General features: G+C 43.5%; 1 protein-coding gene across 2 annotated transcripts in view; it reads right to left on the minus strand.

Moving 5' to 3' along the window:
• Positions 1 to 21,968, minus strand: part of CEMIP (cell migration inducing hyaluronidase 1) — a 101,107-nt gene continuing 79,139 nt past the window's right edge. For both annotated transcript variants that reach the window (XM_021537589.3, XM_021537588.2), the window contains exons 14-29: positions 21,574 to 21,779; positions 19,640 to 19,709; positions 18,752 to 18,880; positions 17,975 to 18,060; positions 15,162 to 15,293; positions 13,247 to 13,282; positions 13,007 to 13,162; positions 11,326 to 11,506; positions 9,885 to 10,100; positions 8,765 to 8,976; positions 8,145 to 8,330; positions 7,259 to 7,463; positions 6,431 to 6,517; positions 5,973 to 6,130; positions 4,428 to 4,528; positions 1 to 3,161 (exon numbers count right to left, since the gene is read on the minus strand). In XM_021537589.3, the coding sequence (XP_021393264.1) occupies positions 3,034 to 3,161; positions 4,428 to 4,528; positions 5,973 to 6,130; positions 6,431 to 6,517; positions 7,259 to 7,463; positions 8,145 to 8,330; positions 8,765 to 8,976; positions 9,885 to 10,100; positions 11,326 to 11,506; positions 13,007 to 13,162; positions 13,247 to 13,282; positions 15,162 to 15,293; positions 17,975 to 18,060; positions 18,752 to 18,880; positions 19,640 to 19,709; positions 21,574 to 21,779 (2,289 nt within the window). In that variant the 3' untranslated portion in view covers positions 1 to 3,033. The remainder of the gene's footprint in view (positions 3,162 to 4,427; positions 4,529 to 5,972; positions 6,131 to 6,430; positions 6,518 to 7,258; positions 7,464 to 8,144; positions 8,331 to 8,764; positions 8,977 to 9,884; positions 10,101 to 11,325; positions 11,507 to 13,006; positions 13,163 to 13,246; positions 13,283 to 15,161; positions 15,294 to 17,974; positions 18,061 to 18,751; positions 18,881 to 19,639; positions 19,710 to 21,573; positions 21,780 to 21,968) is intronic.

The following is a 21,968-nucleotide window of genomic DNA, read 5'->3' on the forward strand; positions in this document are numbered from 1 at the left end:
TTTGCACTGAATATTTATTTTGATAAACATTGTGTACTCCAAACAACTACGTGTTATTTCAGTTGTAAGCCACAATCTTTTGGAAACAAAGTCCCAAGAGCTCTTGTCATCATAAACCCGACAGTCAATGCACCACCATGGTCTGTGGACACAGAGAGCTTTCAAGTGCAAAGCAGATTATCAGAAAAGACACATTGCCAACCTCCTTAACAAACTGGACAATGCTCAACTCCAGTAAAAATGCTTCATAAGTCTGCAATTTAGTTGTCTTAGTGCCATTGTAATAAATTAATAGAAAATATATCTTTTTTTTTCATTGGAAAATCTCTAAGAAAATGTACAAACATCTAACTCCGAAAAAGGACCAGCTGTTTCGGCGACAGGTAAAACAAGCAATTGAACAGAGGCAATAACACCCAAACATCCGACCAAACAAAGAGACAAACATAATGCAACCAAAAAAAACCCACTCCAATGGCAACTGTGTAGGCAAACCTGGAAACATCTGCAGGAATAAAACCTTACAGAGAGGGTGACTGCAGCTCGTGCAGGGCTGTACAGGGTGGGCAGAGCATGAGATCTGGGGAATTCCCAAGTCTTACGCTTTCACCCTGAGAATTCCCCAAACAGTAAAATCAGAAGCAACACTTCAGCACAAAGGCAACACGCTGCTAGAAGCTGAACAAAGCAGTCTAGGGGACAGACCCACCTGGAGGGATGCTCCTGGGTGTTTACACACTTGGAGCAGGAGAATGGAAATGCCTGTGGCCAGTGGAGCACTGCAGGGGCCAACCCTGGCACTGAGGCTTGTACAAAGCCAAATCCCACTCCAGGCATGTCCCAGCCCTGGCTTTCCTGCCCACCATCTGCTAAGTGCTCATGAAGGAAATGCTCCTGCTTTGTCCATCTCCTGGAATCAAATGTGTTCCACCAAAACTGCTGCAATCAACAGCACTGGCTCAGGGCAGGGAAAAGGTTTAAACAACCCAAGCTGACAGACCCTGGGGAATTCCTGTCACTCTCTTCCTTTGACTTCATGGATCTGGCATCGTTTTGGCCATCACAGGACATCAGATAAACTTTTTGGATGATCATGGTTCAAACATAATTTTTGAAATCCCCAAACTATCATAACAATTTTGGGGAATAAACAACCCATCTTATTTACCTTTTACACATGTTGCCCATTCACTCTGCAAATGGCACAAATGCCTAAGGAGAATTGATAAGCAGACTTTTGTTGGGAAGCTGGGAGGGAACGTTTGGTTCTTCCTTTTTTTATCTTTTTTTTTTTTTTTTTTTTGTTAAATACAATACACATGACATTCAGTGAATTCAAAACAATTTTGTAGTAAGTCTGAAAAGAACATTTCCAGTTTCAAAACCCAGGAGAGGCTTGAGTGGAATGTAACCTACAGTATATCTAAATTCTGTTCATGCTTGCTTTGACATTCAGAGCAACTGATCTAAACCAGTATCTGCACAGCCTTTGGAATGACAAACTTGCTTTTTAGTCTAACTTCAAGGTAACATTTTTGATACTGTGGGGAAAAAAAACTTAATTGCATAAACAAAGTAGCCATCAGCAATTGAAATAATTTATGTGGCAGGGGAGACAGGCAGACATAAAGTGGGGAAATGAACCCAAGTCTTACTGGCAAGACTGACATTCTTTAATGATTGTCATGACGTCTTTCACACTTCCCCCCTGCCCTTAGATTTCTTAGAACAGCCACAGCCTCCAGAAATGCCTGTGTGGTACTTTGGAGCAACTGACAGAAATATCACTGAACACTAGAAATACTCTCAGTGTTTTACAAGATAATGGTAACATCCCAGTTCAAGAGATGCCCCTGTAAAGTCCTGACTCACTCTGCTCTGCCACCATCACCCAGGTCTTTGTCTGAAGCAGGAGGAAAGGAGGTACAAGACATCCAACAAGTGCATTGGGACTCTCACTTTAATTCTTCAGCTACCTGGAAAGACCTCATCCAGGTCTCATGTAACACTTACAGGAGGACCAAAACATACTATCTTAAGCCTGAAGACAGGATCAGAAAGCAACACACAGCAGAGCAGTCTCATCCTGCTCCCTCTGATGTCCTGGGAAAGGCAAGGGCAGCTCACCCTATTTGATGCTGAATAAGGTAAGTCCCAGTATTCCTAGTCAAAAATTGGAAGCCTTGAATTGGGATGGCATTATCTGGCAACCATAAATTGATCCTGCAGGTTGTTATACAGAGGGAAAGGCTGAATGGGGACGGCTCAGAAAATACATGTGCTAATTGACATTGCTCTCCTTCTAGGCCTGCAGCTGCTTGTTGAAGGAAAATTTCCTATTTGCACAGCCACTATTAAAACTCCTTGATCCATAGGAAAAACACAGTTTTCTGAGGAAGCAGGAATAGGTGGTTCCATCAGTCTCTGCTGGCATGTTTTGTCCACTTCTTCTGTCATTTCTTCCCCAGCTATGTGCCGTGGGCTGCATGTACAACACACACCCCAAAGAGCTTGATCAGACCTCACAGAAGCTTTAGGGAAAATGCTTACTGTCCATTTACACTTCCCAGCACCCAGGTAATCACTCAAATCCACTCTTTCTACACCAGACTGTCAACCAGTCTTTGAACTGGCATCCCATGTCTACGTGAGCAGCTACTTACACTATGGAAAAGGAAAAGTCAACTTAGAGGATGGTGGATGCAACAATCCTTGATGGTCTTCAGACCAAGAGCTGCCCTTCAGGAGGCAGCAGTGCCACCAGCCTGTCCCAGGAGCAGAAGCAGCTCCTGCAGGAGCAGCTCGGCCTGGCTCCGTCCCGCCGGCCCGGCGCAGCCCGAGCGCCGCTCACGGCAGGGCTCGGCCACCGAGCTGCCCACGCTGACGTTTCTTTTTCAACAGCAACCACAACAAAATGCTACACTGGTGGCACAGCAGGCGAGGCCTGCGCAGGGCGGTCAGCAGTCCGTCCGTCCGTCCGTCCGTCCGTCCCACGGGGCAGGGCTGGCGGCCAGCCGGCACAGCAGGGTGTCCTCACAACTTCATTTTCTTCACCACAGGGATTGGCAGCGCTTGGTAGATTTTAGCCGAGTCCTCGTTAGTGACCAGCTTCACCCACACGGGGCGGAAGCTGCCTTTGAAGCCGACAAAAGCCACTTTTTCTGCAAATCAGAGCAAATGTATTTGGAGCGTGCCAGAACTGCACCAGAAACGTGAAATGTAAATTTTAAGGAATTTAGAGATTTTAGAGGAGCTAAGATTTTAGTTACAGATAAGCCTTACTCAAGTTAATTCAAATAAATGAGTAGGCCTTGATGAAGTTAAGAGTTAGTAGTTAACTAATAATTGATTGCTTGTCAGCACAATGTTTAGTTAGCTGGGTTTATAACGAAGAATATAGAAACTGACAAATAGCTTTCAGGAACATAAGACAATTGTGGACCTCCTCTGTTCTGAAACCAATTGAAGACAAGGAATGGGAGTTCTACCAAGAGTTCATTTGTCATGTTTGCATTGAAAAGGTAGAAACGTCAGAAGAAGGAAGACTTCATTTACTTCCTCATTTTGGGACCCCTCCCCATGAAAGGGACACCAACCCATTTCAAGGAACAAACTACGCATGCTTAATAGCTTTTGAAATGATTAGCATACAAAACAAGGAATGGGATGTACCAAAATTATGAATATGTATTTTTATTTTGGGTATTCAATACTTGTATGGATAAAAGGGCTCTGTAATCACCTGAAGGTGCAGTGTGGATTTGGGAGCTATCCCACACACAATAAACATTCACTTTCTAACTTTAAACTGTTAGAGTGTTTTTGTCCGTCACAGTTGGATATCGGCACTAGATCAATATCCTTTTTTTTAATAAATCAAACCCACCTGTGTGCATGGCTACACCTCATGGCTGGAGGGGTGCGGGTGCACAGGAGCCATGTGTGTAACACACACACACAGATGGAATCATGCCAAGCAGCAATGTGCACATGGAGCTGTATCCTAATGCAATATCAAGTCAGAATGCCATCAAGTGCCATCAAGTCAGAATGTTTCAAGAGAAAACCAGCTAAAAACAAGTTTAGACAGGTAAAAAATCCTGGTTTGGGGCATTTAGTGGGTGAAAAGTCTCAATATTTCTAATATTAAAATGTCTTTTCATCTAAATTTAATCTGCAAAATCAAATCCCCTGAATTATTTACTTCTAAGAAAAACTGCCAGCATGGTTTTTATATTTACAGTTTTAAATGGAGTATGTTACCCAAAGCTGCAGTGGATACAACCTTTCTGAATAAATAAATTACTGGTTCCAGGATGTTTGAGCACATGCTGATAAAAATGAGTGAGGCAAAGTTTAGATGCAGAAAAACAATCCCTTTACTGGAATAATGGGAGATTATAAATGAGTTTTTAAAAACTGGTTACCTTTTAACCTAAAACCCTCTCCTGCTCCAAGTTTCTCCAGTACTTTAGTCCATGGTCCTCTTGAAATGAATCTTCCTTTAGATGTCAGCAGCACTATGGAGCTGCAGGAAACAGAGGTGTGTAAATGGGTGAAGAGTCAGAACACATTCCTTGCTTGTTTGTCCTGAGCACTGGTAACTCCTGCCTGGGTGTTCACACACCCACAAACTACAGTGCCTTCAGCTTTAGTGCTTTTCAATGCTTTCCAACAGTTTGGTCATACATTATTTTTCCATTCATGCAAACCCCATTAGAAAGCAGACAAAAAGCCACATTTTTTTAATTTTTCATCATGGTTTTCTAGGATGATTTAAATGTTTCCAACCTGCAGTTCCATCCTGCTTTGCTTAGAGAGACTCATCTCCTCCCTGGGATGCCCTTAGCAATTCTCAAGTAATTTCTTGTTCTTTTATTAGCAGACTAAACCTGAATAAATTCACTTCTCTGAGATTTTTGTTGGCCTGACTTTTTGGTTCCTTTCAGTGTGCTTCTCTTTAAAAAGTGTGTTAATGTTATTACTACTATTCCTGATCAGGAACTGGATTTAGCCAGGATTGAGATTTCTGTAAAACAGGATGATGGCCTCTCTCAAAAGTCTACTTATTTTTTTATATGACAGAAAAGAGAGAAATTACCATGCTTCCCTATGTGATGTGATTTTTGAAACCTCTAGAATTATTTAAGACAACAGAAACACATCTGCCTGCACCTGCATGGCACTCTGCTCAAACTTCCCTCAATTCTCTAGAGTAACTGCCACAACAATATCCTGTCAATCTGCCCACAGCTATTTCAGATGATTTGTCAACAAAGCACTCATATTTGTATTAAATGTTACACATCAGATTTTAAATCCAAACAGATTTAATAACAATTAAATATATTCACTTCTCATGAGCACTCCACAAGCTAATGTGAGAACATCCCCTTTGCTTAATGGGGTTTCTGATGTGGTTCCAATTCTCCTTCTATCAGAAGAAGCCACTGTCCTCCAAGATGTAGGAACATATTTTGGCTGCTTATTACTTATTTCCAAAACTCTGCATTCCTGGCTGCCAATACTTAAAATACAAAATAATCCAGCCTTTAGGTCTGGGCAGGGGATTGTATTTTATTAGTGGAATTTTCTGCAATTTGAGAAAACATACATGCAGTAAAAAAACACAAGCTGTGTGCATTTGCATGGATCTGTGCTTTGAGAATTCAAGTCTGCAGTTTGTTTACAACCCACAATATAAATGCAGCCCTGCAGTTTATTAATCACATGCAGCCCTGCAAATTATCTGGGATTCAATCAATGCCTGATCAAAGGCACTGATTCTTGCTGCTGGCTGCATGTCCTGCACACATTTGGGCTCTTCTGGAGTCATCAGACACAAAAATACTTTGGGTGTACTGCTCTGCTCTCTGTCTGGCCCATGTTGGGTGATAAAATCCAAGAAAAAGATGAGTGTTATGCAGCATTCTTGTACATTGCACCTTAGTGAGAACAGGTTATTTACTCACTGATCTTTGATGTTGTTGACATAGTTCTCTATCTGTGCTGGGATTCCTTGTAGAATGGAGTTTTTGAATGTTACTCGATCAACAACTTTTCCATGATGTCCATCAATCACAACCAGCTGGATACCCTCTTCAGTGAGGAAAAACCTGACACCATCAACCTGGGCAAGGGAAAAAATATTCTTCATCTCTCGCAGTACCACAATTGCAAACAACCACCTGTAAGAAGCACTGATAGTCTTGGGTCACGGGACTGCTGTTTGCTTCAAAGGACAGAATTCTGAGGTCCTGCTATCCTGCCTGTCAGGAGAAGATACAGCCTTTCCCCCCACCGCAAAGTACAAAGCAGAAATGACCCAAATTTAACTCTCCATGGTAACTTTGTAAGCAAGTTTACCATGAAGATAAAGCAAGTGGTGTAGAATTGCAGTCCATTAAGTTCTTTGAGAGGATTTGCTCACCTCAATGTATGCAAAGTCATCCTTCAGGTGGAAGTACTGTTTCTTGTAAGTTTCTATTTTCACTTCAATTAGGTGGTCCTTGGTCTTCTGTTTGCAAAACAAAAAAAAAAAAACCCAGATTTTCTAGTAAGAATGTCCATTACATGAATGCTGCATTTCCAATGAAAACATTTCAAACCCTGAGATTCAATCAACAAGGAAGCTACATGATAAGCACTGACTTGCCAAATTAAATTGCTAATGGAATTGGGCACAATGGTAACCTCTCTGCTCATCCTGTCACCAGTTAGGCTGTTTCACTGAATGGCACAGTGATTCTAACACTGCAGAACTGACACATAATTCTCCAAGGCCTTGCTGTGTTTTCCTGTTTCAAGGGCGATGAGTGAAAAAACCCAAATAACAGATAAATACCCCTCTTCCTCCCCCAGAACCAGACTGGATACTGTTATACATTATATAAATGAGAATAATTTAGCTCTACCATTCAGTCCCCTGTCTGTCACTGCTGTTCTTACAGCCTGGAAGAGCTGGAGGGTTCAAAATCACGTTCACTGGACCAACTTGTCTTCCAGCTCATAAGTTTTCACCCTGTGCTTTCAGGAACAGCACGTCACATCAGAGCCCCAAAAGAATGAGTATACAGCTTGCAATGGCTCTCACACATTGCAAGAATCTGTCTCATGTGATTTCACCTGCCTGAACCATTTCAGAAAATGAGGCACACCATATACTAACCCTGACACAAAGTTTTTCTCTATCTGTGGGCATAGTATGTGCCATATTTACATGAGCAATGATTCTGTGATAAGAAATCAGCTGCTTTACCAGTTGTGCACTGGAGAGTTTCTTTGGCATTGGCACTTCCACTATTGGTGTCTCAATGTACTTGGGGTAGGCTGTGGCTTCACAGTCGCTGACACCAGCTGTCTTTGGGATCACAGCTTTGATTCTTATTCTCTCACAGCCCTTTACAGAGCAGAAAGCAAACCTTTCCTTCTCATTTTGAGCTTTGAGTTTCAGAAAGAGCAGCCTGCAGGCAGGAAAAAAAAACAAACAGCATGCTTCAAACTTCTTTGTGCAAAAACATTCTATTTTTGTGGATTCTTTCCTATGCTTTGTAATAATTTTCACTGCAGCCTTGGCACCGTGTTTTATAGTGTCCAACATCCAACATGCAAATAAAAGGGAGATCTCAGAAATGGTTTAGGGATCTCATGGAAAGTAAAACAGAGAAATCAGATAGCACCTTAACACCTTCTGAGCACTATTCTATAGTGATACATATATGTAGAAATACAGGCTTTGTACTTTAGGTCTTTCTTTCTTTCACATTATTTTAATCCTTTAAAATAACAGGCTTTGCACTTAGTTCCTGTGCATCCCTGCCATGATTTATAAATAGTTGTTGTTCAAAACAATAAGGGCTGTGCATGTCTTCAGTTAAGTTTCGTGGTCGGCACTTTGCTTTTGTCTTTTTTTTTTTTTACTTTCTTTTCTAATTTGTATTCACTTGGAAAAGCATTTCCCAGCATAATTGGCAGTGCAGCAGAGGTTGTGAATGACTGGCAGGCCTGGGAATCCCAGGAAAATGAAACACTGGTCACACTTCCAGAAAACCTTCCTGGTTTGGTTGCAATCCCCGCTAGTGGCATCACGCAAACAGCTCACAGCATTCCCCAAGCAATGTCCAAACCAGCAAGGCCAATCTTACCCAGTGTCCTCATCCCAGTAGTAGTACCCTTTGGTAGGGTATCTGTGCTCCAGTTTCTCCATTTGGGAGGTTCTGTAGAAGGTCCCAGTTTTGTATGTTTTCTTCAAGAGACGGTTGTGGATGTCTGAGAGAATGGAAAATGTCGTCCCCTTAGGATAGCAAAACCCTACTTGGATCCAGTCATTCCTAAAAATAGCAAAGACCCACATTGTAACAAGTTATAACTATTATTTTCCTGGCATGCTAGAAGCCAAACTAAATAATTTACAATAAGTTTTTTCCTGTCCAGCTAAAATTTTCATGGTTTAGATTGGATTAATGCAACATAAATTAGACATAACAGTTAAGCAAAGTAGGGCAGGTCTGCTCCTGACTTCTACACCTGACTTCCATGCACCAGGAATGAATTAGCTCTGAACTTCCAAAAATGAACTGTGTTATCTTAGAGAGCTTTCTGGGGGAGGAAGCAAGAACCTGAGATGGCTCATGAAAAGATGAACTCAGTAGACTTCCTGTAACAGGCATGTTCATTCTGGAAGAGCTCGTGAGGTGATGACCTCACCCATTAAAAATGTGCAGCTACATGACTGTGCTGGAATGCTGGGCTTCAGTTCACTCACTTGTTGAAGTTGATGAGCCATATGGCCAGCTCTTCAGGGGCTGTCTTGTCCCAGTGGATGGTGTAGCCTTTCCTCAGAGTTATAACTGGCTGATACTGCTGGTAATGAGTGCTTTTGCTCAAAGCCCCTTCCAAGTAGAGTGGGTGATTGTGGTAGTCATTTTTTATTATTTTCATTTTAAGGTTGGCTGGCTTGTAGGCTTGGATGTATATCTAGATGGGAAAAAACCAAAAAACAACCAAAAAAAAAGATCACCAAGGGCTCAATGAACTACATTGAAAGGTTCAGATACTCAATAGATGTGTGCCGGAGCAAGTCCTGTGTGCTGGGCAGGAACCTGTGGGCTGTGCACTTATGTTCAATTTCTTAGACTTCCATTTCAACAAAGCTAAATGTTTTCAGAAAAAAAAAAAAAAAAAAAAAAAAAAGCTCATTTCCTCATCCACTGAGCTCAAGTGCATTTGCTAGAGGGCTGAGATATTCCACAGCATCCTGCAGCAGCAGGACAGTATCTACTTCAGACATCTGACTTGTACTGATGAAGGATCCCTCTGTCTGGATTTCAGAAGCCTGAAACCCAGCTCAGTGGTTAGAAATTGGCTTAGTGGCACTACACATAAATAACCCCAACTGTTGCAACACACAAGACAAAGCCAGGCCCTTCAGCAGAGGAAAGTGAGGACACACAGCAGCAGCACTCAGGGCTCCTGTGGTGGGAAGAATGGTTTGGTGGTCACACACAGGATGAAAGACCACGGAAGCTGAAATCTAATTTCAACTCATCAGCACATTTCCCATAACACTATGGGCAACACTTCCCTCCATAAATCAGGGGGAAATAACTAGCTGACAGCCCATGGATTTATGAATATTAATATATGAATGCCCACGGAGCTCTCAGGAGGCTTCAGGCAGAAGTTGGAGCTGTCAGCAGCCAAGGCCAAGGTTTCAGAAAATACACCACAGTATTCCTCATGTTCAAAGCCACCTGTGCAGACATGCTGATAAATAAACACTGAGCACTCCGAAGAAAGATCATTTCTACAGATCAAGCTTTAAAGTACCAAGAAATTTGAAAGAAACCAAAGTGATAATGATACTGCAAGGTGAGCAGCCTTACCTGTGCAAAGTGCCCGCTGCAGATGGAGCCTCTCCAGTCAGGTACATCAATGCAGTCAGGGTGCTTGATCAACCAGTTATCCTCTTTGATCAGGTATGAGCCTGGATATTCTGACACAGAACCATCCACATCATGAAAAACTGATGTTTTGTCACCATCCATATCCAGATCATTGAACCACGGGCCAGGTTCTCCAAAGAAGACTCTTGAAGTAATCTAAACAAAACAGTGGAACAAATTTACATCTCCAGAAAGGAATTTGTCACTTAAGAGTACAAGAAAAGGATGCCCTTGGTCACTACAGTGGCTCAAATTACCCATTTTCTGGCTTAAAAGGTGTGTTTGACTTGTCAGGCAGAGCAGACACACATTTCCCTGCTGACCATGGGGGAAAGGTTAAAAAAACCCCACAGTTTCAGCTTCATCAGTGGGAAGATTTGTTTGAAAATTCTGGAGGAAGGTTCAGGAGACGGAGCAATTACACGAGAGCCACTTCACTCATTGTTTGCTAACATGAAGTCATACCAATGTGGGAAACAGTCAGCCCTGGGAAATGGCTGCTCAGGCAACTTGTGACTGATATTTTTATCCAGCATAAATAAATGTCATGTCACCAGCCTGCCTTGTGCAATGTGAGAGTGACCAACCAACACTTGTAGGGGAATTTTGCCTTTCCCATCATATTTGGCACTGCTCAGCACTTTTCGTGACCTGTGAGCAAGCCTGCTAATTTTTTGAAAATTAGGCAACACAAATCATTTCAGTTCAACCACTTTATTTATTTATTTGTTTGTAATGTTTGGCAGCTGGATTTAACAGCTGCTAAAGGTGAACCTCAGTGAAACAGTTAGCATGTATTTTTGCAGGCAAATACAAAAATAACTCAAAAGAACAGGCCCCAGGACGGGTTCAGACCAGCACCCAGAGGTTCATACTGTAATTCAAAATTTGGCAAACCCCTTTTGGCTGGACTCTGCTCTCATTTATGTCTGCAGAACTGGAGTCTGGAATTACCCTGGTGTGCAGGGCTACGGAATTATCCTGCATCAGCTCAGCTTCACTGGCTGTTCCCCAAAATCAGTATTTTCTGCTTCTAGGTCAGTCAGGCCTTTCAGAACACACTTCCTTCTGCTGCTTTAATATTATACCACTGTTGAAAATAAAGGGGGGCTGATTCTTCAGTTTCTGAGTCGTACAGAACTGGAAATTATTTTTACTTCAGTGCTGCTTTTTTTTTTTTTTTTTTTTTTTTTTGAACCAATCCCTGCATCTGTTCTGCTGCAAACCTGACAGACAATTGGATCTTCTTATCGCGCCCATCCCATTTCCTCTTTCTTTGCACTGTTAGACTTCTGGCAAAGACAACCGTCAAGATTCTCTCTTTTTTTGCCCACAGCCCCATTCCCAAGGCTCGGAGGGCTGTGTGGGAAGGGTGACTCACGGGGACATCTTGGAAGCGGATGGCGGTGACGTTGTTGTTGGGGCAGCTCTGCCAGGCGTTGTTGAGGCGGAAGGCGAGGGCACTCGTGTGCCGCCCGTCCAGCGCCGCGAACTTGCGGAACGTGCAGTTCTGGACGTTGATGGGCCCGTCGTAGAACTGGATCCCTCGGATGGGAAAATCCCTAAAATACATTCGGGGGAGACAGAGAGACTTGGTCATGGCGCGTTAACATCAGGAGGAGATGTATTCTAGACACGCACGGTCCCACAGTGCTTGTTTCGTGGCTGCTTTCATTTCTTGCAGGCCATAGGATGACTCCTAAGTTCCTGCTTTGGAAGATAAGGGATTTCCCTTCTTTTCAGCTCTGTGAAGTCCTCTTATCCCTGCAAGTTCAGCTCGAGTTCTCTCATGTTGAACAGATCATCTTTATTTAGCCTGTACTTCTCCAGGGAAGGAAGTAACAGCAATGCCAAAGGACTGACCTAAAGATGAATAAATTCGTGTTTGCCATCAAAAATGAGTTCTGCAGCAGTGAAACCTGAAACTCAGCAGAGCTGTGCAGACTCCTTGGGCTAAGTAATGGCAAGGCTAAAAGAAGTCCCACCACATCTTTCAGAGGGATTTGGAGAGAAGCACTACAGATCAACTGCAATAAAAAAAAGGTTTTGAAAACAAGGAAAGATCCTACAATCTATAGAGCTAAGAAGAGTTGACAGGGCAGATTAATTAATCTTTATCAGCCTTTTCTGATATCAGCTGCAAGGTAAAGAAGACACCATTTTCACAACAATTAAATGAACAAGATGCTTAAGAGACTAAAATAATACATTTCAAATGTCACTTATGAAAAATAAATTTGATCCCTTCCTTGTGTGATCTCTTAGAGAATTCCTGCCTGCTCCAGTGCATTTGTTCTGAGTTTCTGCATACAACATCCAAGATGAGATATGTCCACATATATATATGTGTGTGTATGTGTGTGTGTGTAAAGGATATTAGGAGAGTCTCAGCAGAATGGGTTTTCATTATTGGTATAGCTTATAATAAGTCTCCAACATCGCTGCTGACAGCAAAATTTAGGCCTGCAATATGGCAGAAAAGCATCAGCTGAACTGTTTGCTCACTGTGGAGCCACTGTAAGGATATCTGTGTTTTTAGGAAGCAAAAGCATTGCACTTGCAAACCAATCTGTAGGACTAAGTCTAGGAGGAGGCTACACATGAAGTTCACTGGCCATTTCAAAACTGCTTAACAAAGGCATTAAAGTCCCTTGCAGGAGCAACAGAAACAACAGCACTGATCACACCCATGACCACATGCAAGCCTAGGAAGGCTTCTATGAGCCTTCCTGGCAGCTGATGGAGCTCAGCTCATTGCTCAGCACTGCTGATCACACGTTCAGAGGTGCCCTGCTAGCACAGAGTACTCTTGCTGTCCTCCCAAATCCCTTTGCAAAGGGGAGGGGGAAGGAAAGACGAGCTTGATCTGTCTTGGCAGCCTGTAAGGATGTACCTGCCAGCAGCAGCTGCACAGTGAGGACTCTGGGATTAGGAAACATGAAATTAAATCCTTTCTGTGTAATGGTTATTAAACTGAACAGTGTTGAGGAAACCACACTGGGCTGGATTTGTGCTGGGAGCGGGAAGTGTGAGTGAGCTTTGATGTGCTGAGCTGAACTTACGGGCCGATGGGCAGGGTCCTTCCCCGGTGATCCAGACCTCCAGGCCCCCAGATCTCATTGTCCATCGTCTCGGTGCCCAGGTTCCCACTCTCACCAACAAAGAGGCTGTTCTTGATTTCCTGCTTGGAGCCGTCGTCGTGAGGGAAGGTCCCACCGCTGAAAGAAAGGGCTGGAGGTGAAAGGGCTGCTCACACCCAGCCCAGCCCTTGCCCAGGCTGCACACTGCCCTGCCACGCTTACCTCGCCAGGGTCAGCCCAATGCCATTGTCAGCAAACCTGCCAAGACAAGAGAGAGGCTTCAGAAGAGATTTGGGCTTGCTTTGGTTTGTCACGTCAAACTAGAACAAGCAAACCAGAGGAAGACAGCAGGGATTAATTACTGTACAGTGCTCAGGGGAACTCGGGTTTTTCCAGACTTGTTCCCATTCCAGTTTTAGAAGATATCCTTTGGCACATCTTGCAGAATTTGCAGATCACATGAAACAGCAGACACACACCTGATTGCTCCAGCTGGGTTAAGATGGTGATTTCTAGCCATAGTTTACTTGCCTGATAAAGTTTATCCCTTTGTCTAATGATCACACACTTTTCTCTGGTAGATAAAAGAATCATGCTTATCTCCCACTCCAACCACTTTTTATTATTTAATGGTGCTTTGCCTTATACACTGTCTTCATGTTTCACAAACTGCTTCCATAAAAGAGCTTGGCAAAGTGATAAAAAAAGAGCAGCTTGGCTTCTCTTTCCTCAACAGGAATACAGAAATCAGAGCTTCCTTATTGAAAATAATAATAATAAAAAAATATAATATCTTTCTATTTTGCTGAAATTTCAGGATAAGATAAATCATAGATGTTGGTCCTTGACTGTTGCTTAGAGAAATGCTACAATGAATTGATAGTTCGAGCCAGTCTTGATGGTGTCTTCACACCGGCATCACCTCCCACGTCTGTCACTGATCCTGGCAGTGGTCTGGGAGCAGATCCCCTCACTGTGCTGCTGTCTGTAGGTGGCAGCCCTTCCCACCCTATCGCCTCCTTGCTTCCCTGCAGGCCACATTAACGCTGGCCTTGTTAATGGGGTAGATAAATAGATTCTAGCCGTAGAAATGGAAATGGTTCTGGCTATAAAGACAATTACAGTTTGGTGGCTGCTTCCTCCAATTCACACAACTCAGAGATTTGCAGCTGGAAATTCATAAAGTATTTGGTGTTTTAGCACCCTGCCTTTGCTCCATGAGCAATGCAAATGTCCCAGTGACCTGAGTGGGATCTGTGAGTACAACAGTTCCTGGCCTTGGAGAAGGATGGATTCTTGTGGGTCATAAGAAACACAAACTGTATTGCCCAATATAACATTTCTGAGTGTTCTGCTACAGCCCATTCTCACCAGGTCACTACTGCCAGCTTATCCCACTGGTTGCTTTAAGAGGTTTGGGTCACTCAAAGGTAAGGCAGCTCTGGCAGCGAATTGCACACCAGATATCAGCGTGGCAGCCATTCCCTCCAGGGTTATCACAATATCCCTCCTAAAGGGACTTTTTCCTTTTTCTCCTCTTCACTAGGATTGATATCAGAAGCCTGGCTCAGAAACAGAAACTGCAGCAGATCATCTGTTTTCAAGTGCAAAACAAATATCAGCTCTGGCCAGGGCAGGAAATGGCCTTCAAAGAGCACAACACACACTTGCCCAGACTCTCTCCCTTGCTGCTGTGATGCATAGTTTCATGTCTGCTTCAACAGTACTTGCTTATTCAGCATTACACTGAACCACATAAAACTGATCTGTGACCAGGCTGAGCCAGGAAAGGTGGTGCATTTCACTGTTTTCTTTTCAAAGCACCTCATTTTTCCATATTAAAAAAAAAAAAAAGGTTTTATTTTTAGTTATTTGCATCTGTGTGTCTGTGTGTGTGTATTGTGACGATGTATAGATGCTGGTCAGCATCACACAGAGAAACAACCTGAGGGATTCTCAGCCCAGACAAAACAGGTTTTGTTTGTGTAAAATAATGCCTGTGGTGGCTTAACATTTCATCCTCATTTCAGTCTTGGCTATATGAAAGGTGCAAAGCGATATAAATAGTCTGAACCACAGCTATGCTTGCCATAAACACCAGGCTGAACTCTGAGAGTTGAAATAAGGCAAAACTCACTGGCAGTTGTCCAGCCACACATCTCCACCTCGCAGCCAGGCCCCGTGATCCTGATTCTTGTAGGCAATAAAGCCCTCAATTATTGCAGGTTCCCTGGGCTTCAAAGGATCAGCATCCTTGTGTGGGCTGTACCTGCAAGCAGAAGGAGAGAGGACAGGTTGGTGAGGGAAGGTGGCCATGCTGCCTGCATGGCTGCTAAACATCTGCTTTGAGGTAACCCAGGAAGAGCTCTGGGACCACAGTCCATCCATGAGCGTGTCTGCTCGAGCTGGGATGGCCAGACCCAGCTGCCAAGGGAAGGAAGTTCCAGGGAAGACAGTTGCAAAGACCTGCTCCAAGTTTCCTTTCACCTTTCCAGCATTGTATGGCTGATGTCATGCTGAAAGCATGGAAAGTTTAGTATTGCTCCCAAAAGTTCCAGATTTTTTTTTAATCCCTTACTGCTATCCTCTAGCATGTTCCTGTTATTTAGATAATATCCTTTTGTTTTCCCTTTTGAGCATTCTTATCTCCTAACTCTGGCTATATTGTGGCCATGAGAACCACTGCCAAATTTTTCTTGCTGTGGAAAGGAATTTAAAAATCTTGGAGAGGGGCTGAGAGTATGTCCTTCACTACTCCTACTATACAGGACACACGTACAAGATTTAGTAACCCTGAAGTTCTCACTGTGAGGAAATATTGGCCTGATTTGGTGAAAAAAAAAAAGCAGATAGAAGCAGGAACTGCAGCAATGTGTGCCCTCAGCTGCTCCCTGACAGCTTGGGCCACAGGATCTGAGCAAGGTGATGCTGAGCTTGGCTGTTGTGTACCCCATCCTGAGGCACCACACTCCTTTCTGCTCCTGGAGGAGCATCCTCCATCACATTACACATCTTAGAAAACCTGACAGATGAGTATCCAACTCAGTGCCAGCAACGGATGGTTCAGAGATTAAAATTCATTCCTCACCATGGATAGCGAGGCCAAGCTGTCAAATTGCTAACAGATATTCAATAGCACTTTGCTTTGCTTAATAAGCCATCATATCAATCTAAAACTGAGCATCAGGCTGATAGGGTTCCAATAAATGAATATTGCTTTGGCAGCTTCATCACTGTGAATTTACTTTCAGAGACAGATTTAGTATCAGCTCTTTTGAATTCCCCAGGCATTGTTAAGCACAGATATTTTGAGCTCAATTCCAATTTCATTCACATCCATGATAACTGGAGGAACACTACAGGGTCCAGAATTTAACTTGGACATTTATTGCTGTTAGTGAATGCAGAATAATCTCTCCAACTCTGTCACAGTCCAGCCTAGCTCCCAGTTTGCTCCAGCCAGCCAAACTTTAGTAATTTATTCAGTTCCATCTTGACACATGAAAGGTGGAAGATGAAATAAATAATCTGAGCTGCAGTTTATGCTGCTGGGTAATCCCTGAGCACAACCATGAGTGCATTATGAATTGTTTGGCTTCCAAGGGCCATTCCTGCCCTTGTATGGCAAGGGAGAAATTGCCTTTTCTAACCACTGACTGCGCCTGTGGCAGCAGGCAGTTCCCCAAGGCATGTGTTCAGCTGCATGGAAAAGCAGCATCAGGCTCCCAAGAGCAGGCTGCTCTTAAGTTATTTTTTTAGCAGCTACTTTTACTATTGAATTAATCACTTAAATTAACTGAGCATTTAAATAATGTAAGTAACATTCACTTTTGAGCATCTTTTAGCATCAGCTGCTAGCCAGGGCGCCGGGGTGATGTGGATAACGGATATCTGAGCTCCTGGCTGGGCTCTCCTGGGAAGGATGATGGATCCCAGCCCTGTAATGCTTGCCCAGTGCATGACTACAGTAGTCTGGGTAACACACACCTCAGAGATGAGAAGGAGATAGAGTTGTCATTCTCCCCTGCTGGGCAGAGGCTTTCAGCATGTTCCTTACATGGTTTCTTCTGTCAAGAAATGCAGTTGTGGGGGAATGTTGGTTAGGGTGCAACTGGAGGCAATTGGTCTGTTAGGAAAGGAACTATGAAATTTGAGAGCATTTGAGTCCTTTCACATGTCTGGGGGTTGGTAACTAAGAGCCAGACTCAACCTCTAATGAGATACAAGGGTGCAAGTGCAGCCCTTTCTTCAGCCTCCTCTGGGGCCAGCTCTGGGGAAGGAGTGGGCTCACAGAAGCCACCCAACCACAGTAGGGCTGCTGATATGATACAATCTATAGAGAGGCTTCCATTATTTCTAAATTACTCCATTACACCACAGAGAGACTGTGCACAGCAGCAGGAATGAAGGATCACTCTGTGTATTTAACTGTGATTGTTATTGCAGTGTCAGACCTGGAACTAGACTGAAATATGAAATCAAAACATGAGCTCCATGATATAAACACTTCCTGTTCAAGCAGGTTCTAAAAGAATGAACAAAATCAATAGCATTCCCAAGAAATACTCAAATATCTTATTCCTAAGAAGCCCTTCCAGAAACTTCTGCCCAGAGGGACTTTTGACCAGGCAGTGAATTTTCTTCCTTATCTAAAAATTTCAAAAATCAATGGAACACCCTACAGCAGATGTAATATCCACACCAGCTCAGCTCAGAGCTAAAGAATGAGGATGAAACCAGAAGGGTGTGGGTGTTGAGGGCCCCTTATAAAGGAGAATGGAGAGATGAAGTCAGAAACAGCAAGGTGTATCTAAGTGAAGATCTTTCCTCAAAAAGAGCCCCCAAAAGGCATTGCAGTGATTCTTGTGAGGTTCCCTGGGGCAATTTCATAGCTTTCAGTCAGTGTTTTAGAGAAGTCTTTTCCAAATCAAACTATGCAAAACAATTTACCTCCCAGAAATCAGTGTCAGGATAGGTCTTTTGTCCTTGGCAGAGGCTGGGGTGGTTTTAACGCCATTATCAATGATCATTCCAGCCTAAAGGAAAACAGAAATGCAATTATCACAGTATATTTATAAATTTTACAGCTCTTTCCATCTCCAGACTCTACCTCCAATTGTTCTAAGCCAAAGTCACCCACATGATGCTAAGAACAGCTTCTGTTAATAGCATGTGAAACAGAGTATTTTCTGGCAAGAGCCAGACTTGCATATATGCCCCAAAATAGGTGCAAATTTCCAAAGCTGCACTTTTCTCATAATTGCATGTATTCCCATACACCTAAACCTTCTGCTTCAGTCTAAAGCCCTCAGAAACACACAGCCCCACAACAATGAGGAGTAAATAAGCAGAGGCGGCGATTAGACAGAGCGGCCGTGCTTATCCCTCTAGAAGCTGTTCAGGTGATTGCCAGCTGGCAGCTGAGGTGTGCAATTAGACAAGCTCCAGCAGATGCTCCTGGAGCAGTATTTCAGGAGCAGAGAGGCAGGGAAGCAGCAGAGGGGAGAGCGTTCTGGATGCCCAAGTGCAGCAGGTGCGGGCTGGCTCCGAGCACTCCCGCAAGCCCCAAACACTGATCTGAGACACGAACAAGCGTGCAGGGCTCCCAGGGAAGCAGGAGGCACAGGCACCAATGGCTTGCAGGCCCGGGGAGCTGGAGGGAGGGAGGGATGCTGTCTGTTCCAAGGGCAGTGTTCCTGTTCCCGTTCCCGTTGCGTGCAGACTCACCCGGTAGTTGGAATGCGCGCGGTTGTTGGAGAACTTCCCCATCGGCATGTGCTCCGAGTAGCCGGGGGAATACATCCCTGCCGAGGGGCCTGTGGGCACGTGGTGCAGGACGAACCAAAAACCTGTTTCCTGAGAGAGAAAAGGGACATCTGAGACCTTGCTGGTTTGCACTAGCCCCAGGAGAGCTCAGCAAAGCCACGAGACACACGCCAGAAGATTCCAGGACAAATGACGGCCATTGACCCGTGTAACACCCTGCAGCAAAGAGGTTAATGCACATCAACATTGATATTCACCCTTCTGATCTTCAGGGTGCCTCAGGTAAAGTTTTGGCATCAATATTGAAGTGTAAGTGAGACTTTCCAAACTTAAAAATCAAATAATTTTTATTTAGCTGCCTAAAAATTTATCATGGAGTCCTAATATAGGTAGCCAAGATTTGAAAGCTTTGGAAAGACCACATCTCTCTGTTTCAGCCTTGGTTTTCTTGTTTTTATGTCTTCTCAGGACAATAGGGGCTCCTGACGTGACCAGAAATGCCTGTGGAATTAGCATTAGGGCTGACTGAAATTTCAGAGCACCCATTACTGTACTTCAATCAACAATACCATTGCCAAAGGCTTCTCTGTGACTCCACAGTCACATTTATTTAATTTATTCAGGCTGCACACTATGAAATTTTGTTAAATCCAGCTCTAGAAACATCAAGTGACAAGAAGTTTGGAGCAAAAGTAAAACCATTCTTTTTATTGGTGGCACCAGCCACATTAATGTGTGTCTCAATCAAGCAGCTTTAAAAATAGGTTTTATTCCAGTGAGAGCCTCCCTCAGCCTTGCAGGGCTGTCACTGGCCTGAGCTGTTACCAAATAAGAAACTTGTGCACTCACTTCAGATCCAGCAGCTGCACAGTTTATAAGGTTGTTGTGTGGGTTGGCTATCCAGAAGGTGGATACGGCACTGCAGGTCAAGAAAACAAAGAATAACATGAAAATGATGCTTTGAGCACACACCAGAGTCACCCATAAACTCCCCCAGTGCAGGCAGGGCTGATGCCTCCCCAGATAAGGGGTCCTGCCCAGGGGCAAGAGAAATCTGTTTTTTCTTTCTCTTATATCTTGTGTCCTCTGTGGTTTGACAGAGAACATGGCCTTATCTTTTAAAACACCACATATTAAATGAGGAATTTCAAAATTCCAAGCCTGCTATGAATCTGTGAGATGTCAATCATGTTTTATGATAAGGTAAATATGTTGTTGCACAAGTCACAGAAAAGAACTTTGTCCCCACATAAGCCCTTGGGTTCATTAGAGACTCTTTTAATCAAGGAACCCAATGAATTGCCTACTAAGGGCTTTCCAAATGCACCCCCATATCTGCCTGTTCCAAGAGCTGCTGTGATTGATTAACTTTATTTGCTCCCACCCTCCTGCACATTTCTTCTGGGACAAAAGCATTCCATTTGTCTAGTGCACATAAAAGGCTCTTAATTGAAAGAGTCCCATCAAGGAGGACAGATCAATCCATCCATCACTTTCCATCCTGTTAGATACAGAATTTGTTAATCAACAGGTACGGGAAACATCCAGCACTTACAGTCAGCAGACTGGCCCCAAAATTTGCTGTGTGAGGTTAGCACTTCTTCAGGATATAAACTTGTGGAACCCCTATGTCTATTTTAATCTTGCCATCACAGGCTTTAGGCCAACTGATTTTGCTGATGCATTTCCATTTGTCTGACTTTATCATGAAAACAGCAAAATTTTTCTATTTTGGGCATGGGACTGGCCTAGAAATAAACAAATTTGGATTATTTATAGACACCTCCTGCTGAGCAGGCAGGGGCAAGGACAGTGTATTTCCACCGTGACCTGTCTTTCAGCCTAATCCAGCTCTTCAGAGCCACATGGATTGGGCAGGTTACAGTCTCATTGGCACAATCCTGTTTTAATTCTTAGCAGCAGCTCCCTGCCTGCCTCTCCCTAGCTGGTGGAGCCACAGCTGGTGCTCATCCCCTGTCTCTGCACTGGGATTTGTGTTGGTGTACTTGTGCATTTCCAGGCTGGAAAAGCCCAGTGCAAATCAAGCTGAGCCGTTTTTCTGACCAGATCTTGAATTCTTTTATAAAGAAAGACAGGGCAGATCAAAGTACCATAACACTTTTCCATTAGGAAGCACTCATTCATGCAACAATCTTCAAAATTACACACAAAATACAAAATATGTCCCTATGACTATTAAACAAATTATCAGTAGAAAATTAGAACACTGGCTAATTAACCCTTATTTTAAGAACAGGGACATTAGGTGTATTTTATAAACAAACACAGATGTGAAAAAGAGCATTGCATGAATTCTTCTCTCTCTCTTGCCAAACTAAAAAGTTAAAAACACCTTTGTTTGAACAAAACCTCATCTTGTTCTGAGGACAAAATAGATGATACTGAAATCTTTTCAAAAACAGCTGCCGTTTGAGATGAGCACGAATGTCAGAACATGGCCCATTTTTAACTAAGCAATGTTTTCCTGAGCCATCAGGTTCAGGACCTCAAAAAGCACAAAAAGGCACACGCTTTAAAGGAGGATTTACAATATTTATTTATATAAGGTCTCAATGGACCTTATATAAAAAGTTTAAAGTACACACTAGGTCTGTAGGCATCTGAACAGCACAAGGATGAAGACCCCAAGGAAAGTGCTCTCCAAATTTGGGGCAAACAGCCCCGACCCCTACAGATATCTGCATAATCACATACACAGAATGCTGTCTGTTATGGCTAAGTCCTGCAAAGAGAAGGAAGAGAAGAGGAAGGCTCCCTCTCACCTGCAGTCCTGCCTGGGCTTGGGGACGTAGCCCGGGTAGGCTCCCTCTGTGATCAGCCTGCACATCCTGCTGTCGCGGTCCGAGGGGAGCAGAGTGCTGGCTTTCACCAGCAGCCCGAGGCAGTGGTCAAACGTGTTCCGCTCCTCTGGCCCATCCTCCGTAAAAAAACAATGGCCCAGAGCATCATAACCCACCACGTCCTTCACCTGCATGTACAAAACAAAGGTCAGTGTTAAGGTTTTAACACGTCGCCCACCACACAATTAGAACAAACTTCAGTGTGATGGCACATAGGAGCCTCAGCTCCCTTTTGAACTCGGGATCTATAACCAAAACCAAAAACAAGATTCCTCTCAGCCCATAAGAGCTTATAGTCAAAGCAATAACTCTAGCAC

The sequence above is a fragment of the Lonchura striata genome, chromosome 11 (genome assembly GCF_046129695.1).
Source record: "Lonchura striata isolate bLonStr1 chromosome 11, bLonStr1.mat, whole genome shotgun sequence".
Lineage (NCBI taxonomy): Eukaryota > Metazoa > Chordata > Aves > Passeriformes > Estrildidae > Lonchura > Lonchura striata.